Raw genomic sequence first — 10,479 nt, 5'->3', positions numbered from 1 at the left:
GGGGGGCCGGTCGCGGAGCGCCCAGCCGCGGGCGGCGGGCGGCGGCGGCGGGAGCGGCAGCGGCGGGGGCTCGGAGGAGGAGGAGCAGGAGCAGCAGCGAGACGGCGGGTCGCTCTTCCTGGTGAACAAGAGCGGCTTCCCCATGGACGGGCAGACCTGGGAGCGGATGTGGGGGCACGTGGAGCGGGTGCATCCCGACGGCGGCGCCGTAGCTGCGGCCATCCGGAGCGCCGCCCGCCTGGCTCGGGTAAGGCGGAGCCCCCGCGTACCCCTCGTGCGAAACGAGAGGGTGTCACAGAGCCCGAACCTCGAAGTCCCGCGGCTGCTAGCTCTGGGGTCGCCGAGGAGCCGGGGAGGCTCGAGGGCGGGTTGGGAGGGTGTGACAGCTCAGCCGAGAGCGTGCTCTCGGGGCTGCGAGGGGCAGCGAGGAGAGAGCTGGAGCGTCTGCGCTCCGAAAGCGTCCGGAACGGGCAGCGGGGGCTGCGGGATGCTTAGGAGCTGGAGTTGGTATCTTGGGAAACAAATAGGAAGAAAAGAACTTTTTTATCCTGGGGAGGAAAAAGTAGAAAACAAGAGTTAAAGGGAACTGAACGAAGTGCTTTGTGCAGTTTAAATCACGTTTTTCTCAGCTCTTTGAAACACAGGCATTTTCTAAAACACAGCCTTGCGCCCAAAGTGTAACAAGAAATGTAAAACTCAGGCATTTCATTTCCAGTACGTGGAAAGATTCCAAACACTTTTGTCTTATACGTTCCTCAGTACAAGCTCCAAACAGCTCTGCCTAACCCAAGTCTTTTTCCTCCAGCCAGGAAATGAAATGTTGGTATCTGGTGTTGTTCAAAGGCTTCTCACCACTGCACCGCATTACTGATCACAGTGTCTTTTACACTCTCTGCTTTGGCAGACTTTGAGCTTGATTCACTCCTCCCGTCTGAGCTGACCACTGAAGTTGGGGTTGATTTGCACCCCTCTGCATGCTAGGGTGAGATGGTCGGGCTGGTGCTGTCACAGGCCAGATTGTCAGTGATATTTATATATGTATATGCCTTTTCTCTGTGGGGTAGAAAGGAAATTTTGTGTACAGAGAAGTTGAAAGCGTATTGAGTAGGGCTTTTCTGAGAAGGTGCTTGTCAAATAAGATGCAGGCTGAAAAGGCCTTTTATCTCTTCTGCAATGTTTAGTTCAGTGTAAGTGCAAAAGGGGCAATCTCTTTCTCTCTGTTCTACTCCTTGTTCTGGAACCAGCCTTTGTTTAGATAGGGGAGTAGATTCAGCTAAAGAATAGTCTGGTTGTATTGAGTTTGTTTGTGGTTCCTTGGTGTGATTAATCTTGTACTTGTGCAAGGGCTTGAGGTAGAATTGAAGGGGTCAGGGAGAGGGTAAAACTTGTTTCAGCAGCATGACCGTCTTACGGTAGTCTAGGCAGCCTGCAGATCTGTTTGGTGTTAAGGGATGGCAAAGCAATCGCTAGACTTAACTTCCATCCCTTACTTCCCAGCTCCAAAGTGTGTAACTTTTACTGATGATGCCCATGGTGACTGGCAAAGCATCTGGTGAGAAGTGCCAGTGGTTCCAGTGTGCTGGCATGCTGCCTGTGGGAGTGCCCCACAGAGCATTACCCATGGCTTCTTCCTCAGTGCCAAAGCACTGGCCTGACTCTCTGTGGCATGTGTGCATGAAGTTGATTTGGACAAAAAATGTTTTGAAATCTGCTTGGCTGAATCATTTGTTGTTGGTGATCAGTGGAGTGTGGTTTCAGAGTTGTACTCCTCCAGTACTGTCTGGAAGGAAATTCCCTGTTGCAGTGATTAATTTCTTCAGGAACAGGAGGACTTGGTGACCCCTGTGACTAAGTAGCTCTTGCTGGCTAAGCCTGGAACCTCTGGGGTCAAAGGGCAGTTTGAGGACCACCTGGTCCTTCTTAGGGCCAACACAGCTCAAATGAGCAAATGAAGGTTAGGAGCAGGGGGTTTTGCCGCAAAGTGATAGTGGGTTGCTAAAGTGATGATGGTAATTTCTGGTTCAGAATAGAAATGTGAGGGGAGACTTGTTCCTAAGACAGTGGTACAGATTTTTTTAATTGACTTGTACTGCTGGGTAAGTGCCACCCTGCAAAAGACCATGTACTGCTGATTGGGAGTGACAAGAGAAACTTGTGTCTGTGAGAAGATGATTTGTAATCCGCTTGCATTCATAGTTGGTTTAGGCTGAGTGAGTGGTGAGTGCAGCTGCTCCATTTCTGCATCTGATCTTTTCTTAATCCCTAGTGATGGGGAGAGTTTTCATCAAGAAGCTCCACTTGATTGCTCTAATCATCTTGGTATTAGTCTCAGCAATCATACACTCAGAGCGGTTAAGTAGCTTCTTACCGTATTGGTGAGGTTGTCCTTACTGGAACAAAAGCAAACTGCAGAGATGGAGAGCTGCATCTCTCTCAAGAGGCAGAATCCTCTCAAAAAGCTGGCTTGTCTGCAAGGAGGCCAGTTCTGGAACCTGAGGGGTGTCCCACCTCTGGCTGCTGGCTTGAGCTCTGGGAAGAGTTCATGCTTATGGTTTGGAAGGACTGTGCAATGCTTTACATGTCCTGTGATCATGGAGATACTTGTAGATCTTAATGAATTCAACCTCTAACCAGCATTGAGGGCTCTTGCCTGTCAGCTTCATTTGTGCTAGCTAACAATGTACTTGCAGGGTGAGCTTGTAGAAAATTACTTTCTGGTCATTAAATGAGACAGTAGAATTGGGCAAGACCAGTTTCACACAGGATGTCTGTGGTGAACTGAGACTACAGCATTTCCAGCCATAGGATGATGGTCTCAGCTCTGCCACATGGTCTTGCAGTGCAATGGCTTTACTGTCTCTGGATCTCTGGATCTGCTGTTCCTTGGAAATACTGATAATAAGGTCAAGGCTTTTCATCTGCCTCCTCTCTGTTTCACTCGCTTCACAAATTCATGGTCTGTAGTGCTGTGTCTGCAGTTCCCCTTGACGTCCCTGATCTGCTACAAATCTTCACCAGCGCCTTGCCACTGAGCTGGGATGCACACTGTTAGCTGGAAAGCTGCAGCCTCAACAGCAACAATGCTACACTTTCCTTTGCTTGTGGTGGTGTCCTACAGCCCTGGCTTCTGCTCCACGCTGGGTGGGTGCCCAGTATTGGTACTCCTGCAGCTGGGGCAGGAATTGGGGGCCAGGAAATGTGTTTTGTATGGAAGGAGTGGGAGTGGCAAGTGGCTGTCCTCTGCCTGGCCTGGCTGGTGGCACAGTTTGTGTACTGTCCAGTTGCACTGGAGAGATGAGAGCAGTGCAATGTTCTGTGTGGGGGAAGACTGATGGCTTTTTCTGTTGTGTCCTGAGATCTGGAGGGACTTGGGACTCCTGGCTCAGCAGGCCTGCTGAGGTAACTTTAACAATCAAGTTATGTGTCAGCCATTGGGAAAACCGTGGTTCTCTTTACCAGATCATACCTTGGTGTCTGACATGATCATCCTCCTTGGATGATGTATCACCCACCTTGGAGATGGGGAGCACCTCACCTGGAGGTCCAAACCTGATCCCTATGGTAAGGGTGGCCACTCCGGGTTACAGGAAGGGCCACATCTGTTCACGCTGGTGTGATCCCTATGGCATCCTGGGTCCCACAGCTGTGCGAGGGCTGGGAAAAGGATGCTATCTGTACCTCTGCAGCAGTTGGGCCTCTCACTGGCTGGGGCTCCCATTGTGTTGGTGTACTGTATAAGTGCAAAACATGCACCTAAGAGCTTCTCTATCTTCAAAGAAAAGGAGTGTTTATACTGGAGCAGGCCAGCCCTGGGAAGGTGTGACAACCCTGCTGTAATTCCCTTAATCAGCTCCTTGCTGCTCCTGAAACTCAAGCCTCATCTGGTGTGTTGAGTCCAGGTCTGCCTTCATGCTTGGAGGGACAGGTGAATAATTTGTCCAGACCAGAGGGGCTGGGGGAGAAAGGAATTTGTGAAACCAAACCAAAAAATGCCTCTAATGAAGAGCTTGGGCATGGAAATCGTGACTAAGAAGTGTTATTGAGTCTTGCTCATAACTCCCACTGGTGAGGAGAGAAAGCCCATGTGCATGCTCAGGCCCATGTGGGGCTGGAATGGCGGGAGTGAGCTGGAGGCCTTGCCATCTGCTCGCTGCTTACAGTACTTTTCTGTGTGCCAGTAGTGTAGGAGTCTCTGTTTTTTTCGTTTGGTGTTTTGGTTTGTTTTTCCTTTCTCCCAAGTGTATTTACTGTTTGACTGTAGTAACTAGCTACATGTAGTAAATGCTGGGTTTTGATTGCCTTGGTATTACCAGTGCTCACTCCCTGAAAGCAAAGGCACAGTCCCTTCCTCATAAGTGGAGATGGGAAGTGGAGAGGAAAATCTGTGTGGTGGAAATGACCCTGTATCACCTGAACTTGCTCTTCTTACCTGTGATTGCTGCCTTGAACTGTATTTAGGACAAAGATATGTCACTTTATGTGTTTCAAACTATTGTAACAATGATGTGGGCCCACAGACGCTGCAAGCTTTACTTTGCATCTTGTGTCACGGCTACCTAAATTGCTGGTTCCTGAATTTGGGTCTGCATTAATGTTCAAATAAACTGTTTCCTCCACTGTGTTTTTGAGAATTGTACTAATCTCTTTTTAGCCATGCTGTCCACTTTAATATCTGCTGATCCCATATTTTGCAATGTCACCCCTTAAATAATAGGACTTGGGACAAGGCTGTGCCAATTTCCTGCCTGGCTGCAGGCTCAGGAGCCACATAGCTTTGGGGATTAAACATGGATTGAGGGCCTGGCTTCTTAAAATGCTTAGGCACAAGCAGATGTCGTATGAGATTTTGGAAAAATCCCATTACGTTGCCAGTCTATATCTTTAAGTGTCTTAATATCATTAAATATCTGGATCCCAGGTGGTCTTCTAGGTACCATGCATTCCCTGCCCAGCAAGTCTGCTGCAGGCACATGGCAGATGGGAATTTATGCAGCCTGGGATCCTTGTCTCCTTTTCTCTTGTGGTAAAGGAAACCAAAAATCAGACTTGAAATGGCTTCTTGGGGAAGGGGGGACAACAGAGCCAGTGCTAGGATTCCGCTCATCCAAACTGCCCTGTGCTAAGGGGGAAAAATGGGAAGCGTTGGCTTTCTGTGGTGGACTGCCTGCCCACACAGGGATGCTGGTGGCTCTAATGATCAGCCTGCCGTGGGGGGGCCTGTTCTGGGCTCTCTGTGCCGGCAGGGATGGGGCTGGCTCTGGTGCACAGGCAGCCCCCATTGTCAGCAGGATGACTTTGCCTGATGCGTGAGTTCAGGTGGGGTTTAAGCCATCTGTGCTGCCGCGTTGCGTTGCACTAAGCACATGCTGCTGCCCGAGTAAATCACTTCGCGTTGCGTTGCACTAAGCACATGCCGCTGCCCGAGTAAATCACTTATCTGCTCTACGGGGAGTGGTAACTATCTAACCTCTTTATCTCTTTTTTTTTTTTGTGTGTGTGTCCAGCCCTCAGTGCCACCTGTGCCAAACTACAAGCTCTCCATGTCAATCCCAGAATGGCTTCAGGCAGTACAGACCTACATGAAGATGCTGCAGTATCCTTCTTGAGCGTGTGGTTTCTGGAGAGAAGGCTGAATTGTGCCTGGCATGAGTTAACAGGAGCTTAACTGAAGCATTAGCTGGTTATGAGGGCTTGAGATCATTTGGGGGTAAGAGGACGCCTCCAAGGATTTGTGATAGCACCAGCAGCGCTGAGCTTGTCATAGCAATCCTCTGGGAGATGTAATCAGTTTTAAATGATACTGAAAAATTTAACTGAAGTGGCATTGGTGGGAGTAGAAGTGCTTATTTTGAAGTTGATTTATGAGGATATTATGATTGGATCGTGATGTCTGGAGAAGTAATATGGCATCTTGTCATAAAGCAATGGAGACAGTGTTGTGGCATACCCTTTCTCCCTCTGCCTTTGAAGCCCCTGTGGGCTCCCTGAGGACTGCCTGTGTGCTCAGCTTGCAGGAAGTGCTTGTCATTGGGGTGAGGGGCATAAGCAGCTGTCGTGACCCCAAGGTGGGCAGGCTTGCCTGTGACACAGGAACTTGCCTGGTGTGTTCATCAGGGATGGACACGTCTATCTAGCCTCCGTGTCACTGCCCCATGCCTAATTCCTGACCGTTTCCCTTGCTGACTGATAATTTCAAAGAAGGTTGCTGGCCCAGATGCTGCTCTTCTGGTTTCCTTTTTTTCTGAACTCTCCCTTTTTGTGTGTGTGGGGAAGCTGTGGGGATGAGGAATGAGTGTAAAGTCCTGGTAAGGATTAAGAAGGGATATGGGTGGCAGCTGAAAGAGCATCCAAAAATAGCAGGCGCGGTTAGCCTGCTGAGGAGCAGTGGTTGGGATCAAGGCAGCAGCAGGGCTTGGAGCCGCAGCAGCTGCGGTGGGGAGGGAGGCTGGAGCCTTCCTGCTCTGCAGGGGGGTGGTGCATTTCTCTTCTGTATGTCGGCCACTTGCGCAGGACAAGAGGCTTGTTGCTTGCTGGAGTTGTGCCGAAGAGGATACCATGTCACATAGAACTCAAAAAATTGTACTTTTCCCTACCTCACCCTGCAGTGGTTTTGAAATCCTGCACTCTGCTATGTAGCAGGAGCAGGCCTCAGGGGACAAAGTTTGGATCTGTGTTCAGAAAAGCTTCAAAGTGGGCTGGGGGGTAGCGTCTGGGCTTCCTTTGAGGGCTGAAAGAGGATGTATGCTTTGTTCAGAGCACCCTGAAAGGGCCTCATGAATTAGGTTTTGAAGGCGGGAGGGGAAAAAAAGCCTTGTTTCTGGAGGACTCTGAACTCTAATCGAAGTCAGTTCAGAGCATCCTGGTGCAAGCTGGAGTTTTTATTTAGACCATGGTTATACAGCCAGCAGCCAGCAGCTGTGCTATTTATGCCTTGCAAGGCACCCTTTGCCTCCATGAGGTCACCTCTTTCTGCTCTTGTATTGCCACTACAATTTTACTGGCATGAATATTCTAATGGCCGTGTTGTGAACTAGGTTAGGAAAGAGATTCAGCTGGAAAGATAACCTAGAAAATGTAAGTGAATAGTATTGGGGTTTTTTAGTTTCTTCTTTTTCTAATTTTGTTGGGTTTTTTTGTTTTGTTTTTACTGAACAGATTGGTATCTTGATCTGATTTACTACATTGCTGCTTGAACAGCTGTGCTTGAGGAGCAAGGAAGAGGCTGCTTTTGGTGATGCTGCTGCATGGTAGCTTGTGCTTCTAGGCAAGTGGTGCTGAGATTTGGTTGACTGTCTTCAGGCATCATTTGTGATGAACTTTTCTCCTGTCCTCATAGTGTTAACTAATGAGCTTGAGTTGCATGTAGCTGGTTATTTTAATTTCAAGTGCATTGTGGTTTTTTAGAGAATGATTTCTATTTTCTAAGTGTAAATGGATGCACCTGCCATGGATTTGGTTTACAGATCATATGTGAGCTATGTGGCTGAGTTAAAGACTTATAAAGGAAGTAAGTTCTTTCAAACCATACATTATGTTGATTGGTTTTGGTAGGCTGTGAAAGCTTTCTCTTACCCAAATGGGAGACTGTTTTTCAAACTTGTAACCCAATAGTGAGTGGGACCTGGGAGATAAGTGACTTAATAACCCTCAAATGCCAAATTTGAGTATCATTTTAGATGGACAGCCTTTTTGCTTGACTCTGCACTGGATGGTGGTTAATAGATCATACAAGCAGACAAGTAAAAAGTTTGCTTTATTTCACATGCCAGGGTTTCATCTCTGAGAGTCAATGGCTTTTACTGCTTATTCTATGTTTCAGCAGGAAGCGAGAACTGAAATTCACCTTTAGAGCATTGTCATCTTATCGTTTGACTGTTCAAGTTACTTTCCTTTAACAGAGAAAATTCAGATATAATCACACAGGAACACAGTTCTTCGAGATCAGAAAAAGCAGACCTCTAAGTGGGTAAGTGTCTCTGGAATTGGTCTAGTACCCTTGTCCCACATCATGCCAGTTGATCACCTGACATTTAAGCATCTGTGGCACCATGGCACGGGAGGGCTGTCTCCTCTGTGCCACAGCTCCTCTGACAGGGCCAAAACTGTGTATGTTGCTAAGTGGAAGGGCTGGCCTTGCTTAGCAGCTGTGTGGGAGCTGCATAGCTGCAGGCCAAAGCTGCATGCACAGGGTGGGAAAACTCTAACTTTGTGCTTGTTGGTGTTGGGTTGGGAGGGCTGGGCTGCTTTTATGAAAACTGTGTAAGTCTTGATATTCTGGTTGTGCTGTAATGCCCTTTGCTGATGGTTGGAAGAGATCAGATTTGAAAAATGCTGTAGGAATTTTGATGTCTTGGGCACAGTCCTTTCCTCTGGAGGCTCACAATGGACTGTGTTAGGTTGCATCTGTGTTCTCCCATTGCCTCTCATCTTGCTCTTCCTTTTATGTGGTGGACTCCTGTGCTGGGCGGTGATGGGTTGTGCAATGCAAGTATGAACATGTGCCCAGGGAGCCTGCCAACAGAGAACTGGGGTCCCTTGCATGTAAGAACTACATCAGACTTATGATGATTCTTTAATAGAACCCAATAAATTAGCAGGTTAGGGCAGGAAGTGATGTTGACAACATTATGCTTTTATTTTAGGGTGAAATTTAGATAAGCAGAATATAATTACTTCTGTAGACTAGCCTGTCTCTAGTTCTCCTCAGATCTCTGTCATTAATCTAATGGTCCATCACTGTAAATTCCAGTTTCCACTCCAGCTTTGTGCTTCAGGTTTTCATCTTACTGACAGCAATCTTTCCCACTTCCTTTTTCTAATGTTCACTGCTCTGGTGGAACTAGATTAAAACAAATCTTGTGCCTTGAATGATAGATAGGTTTACAGAAGCTTAAACCAATTTTCAAGCTGCTCGCTCATTTTTAAATTTGTCCCATTACTTTTTTCCACGGAAGTGGAAGATGAAAATGAATTGTGTTCAGCACTTACCACTTAAAAGGCTGTCATCCTGGGCTGGATGAAAGCCTGGCTTATGAGGACGGGTGCTCTTTCCTGGAAGGGAACCAATACAGTGCTCACAGCTGGAGATCTACCCCTGGCTTTGGATCCTCTCCTTTTCCTCTAATTATCTGCCTACTGTGTTGTCTGGGGACTTGTGTCTGACTTCTCTCCTGGTTTTGTTGCTATTAGGACTTCTATGAGTGACTTGAAATGGGGTGGCAGGACTTCTGTGGAGTTAAGGAGAGTACTCCTGGAAATGGTCCAACTCTTCAGGGCAGCTGCTGTCAGATTTCCAGGCACAATAGTATGAACCTGGTGTATGCTGGACTTGCACAGTGTGGAGTCCTAAGACCTGTGCTGCTTTGCTCCTTGATCGTGTAGATGGGAGTGCTGCCCAGATCCTGTTGTACTGCAGTAGGGCTCAAATGCTTGCCCTGTCTTGGTTTCTCCAAATTTGAGAAGGGGAACACATATAAGGCTATCTTAAGTTCCTGTCATTTTTATGAAACTAGTTTTAGATTTCAAGTAAACAGATAATTGTGTATTCACATAGTAGCATTTACTGTGGTCAAACAAATACAAGAGGAAGTGAGCTTAAAGGGTCACATGTCCTAAACACACGTAATACTGTGAAGACCTAAACTTTGATTAGCTGAGATTTTTTTTCTGAATAGATAGCATGAAGATACAATTAGATTTTGTGAGAAAAAGTAAATGTAGCATACTGAATACAAATATACTGAAATGAAAAGGAGAACTAACTGATCTTTTTAAATTTACCTGGGCAGGTATCAGGGAGGATGGGGCCAGACTATTTTCAGTGGTGCCTGGTGGCAGGACAAGGGACAATGGGCACAAACTGGAACACAGGAAGTTCCATCTGAATATGAGGAAAAACTTCTTTACTTTGAGGGTGACAGAGCACTGGAACAGGCTGCCCAGAGAGGTTGTGGAGTTTCCTTCTCTGGAGATACTCAAAACCTACCTGGACATGATCCTGTGCAACCTGCTCTAGATAAACCTGCTCTAGCAGGAGTGTTGGACAGATGATCTCCAGAGGTCCCTTCCAACCCCAGCCATTCTGTGATTCGGTGTGAATAATGCATTGATTGCCCTGTAATGTTGAGTTGTGCCTGAAAGCTTTCCTTTCCTTCATCTGGTGTGCAGGTCAGTTTTCATCAAAGCTCAAAAATCACCTACACCTGTTTTTTTCTGGGGGGTCTGTTCCACTTTGCAAGAAATCTGCTTCCAGCGTGGTGACAACAGGCACCTTGCACTGAGGCAACAAGCACTGCTCTGAGCAAGTTTCTGTGGTGTGAGAGGCCTCAGTTTGCTGCAAGACAAAGTTTGCATTTGCAAGTCGGTTGGACAAGATGCTAAACGCCTCCAATTGCCACTGGCTCTTGAAAATGAGACTGTTCCCAGAGCTTTATTGATACTAAATGTATTGCTTATTTCATAATGTGAGGGCTCAAAGCT

The 10,479-nt window shown here is 47.3% G+C and overlaps 1 protein-coding gene across 5 annotated transcripts in view; it reads left to right on the top strand.

The window, feature by feature from the left end:
• The first annotated feature begins 58 nt into the window (after positions 1-58).
• Positions 59-10,479, top strand: part of VASH2 (vasohibin 2) — a 36,879-nt gene continuing 26,458 nt past the window's right edge. The window contains exons 1-3 of one of the 5 annotated variants that reach the window (XM_027641647.1): positions 59-247; positions 5,505-5,593; positions 7,910-7,966. In XM_027641647.1, coding sequence (XP_027497448.1) covers positions 143-247; positions 5,505-5,593; positions 7,910-7,966 — 251 coding nt within the window. In that variant the 5' untranslated portion in view covers positions 59-142. Of the gene's footprint in view, positions 248-317; positions 337-364; positions 524-4,114; positions 4,160-5,504; positions 5,594-7,909; positions 7,967-10,479 lie in introns of those variants that run through there. The other 4 variants (XM_027641645.1, XM_027641642.1, XM_027641643.1 and 1 more) reach the window with 4 other exon arrangements.

Source organism: Corapipo altera, unplaced genomic scaffold, assembly GCF_003945725.1.
Source record: "Corapipo altera isolate COAL_440 unplaced genomic scaffold, ASM394572v1 48b, whole genome shotgun sequence".
Classification (NCBI taxonomy): domain Eukaryota; kingdom Metazoa; phylum Chordata; class Aves; order Passeriformes; family Pipridae; genus Corapipo; species Corapipo altera.
The sequence above is the reverse complement of the archived record's forward strand: the minus strand, read 5'-3'. Positions and strand labels throughout refer to the sequence as shown.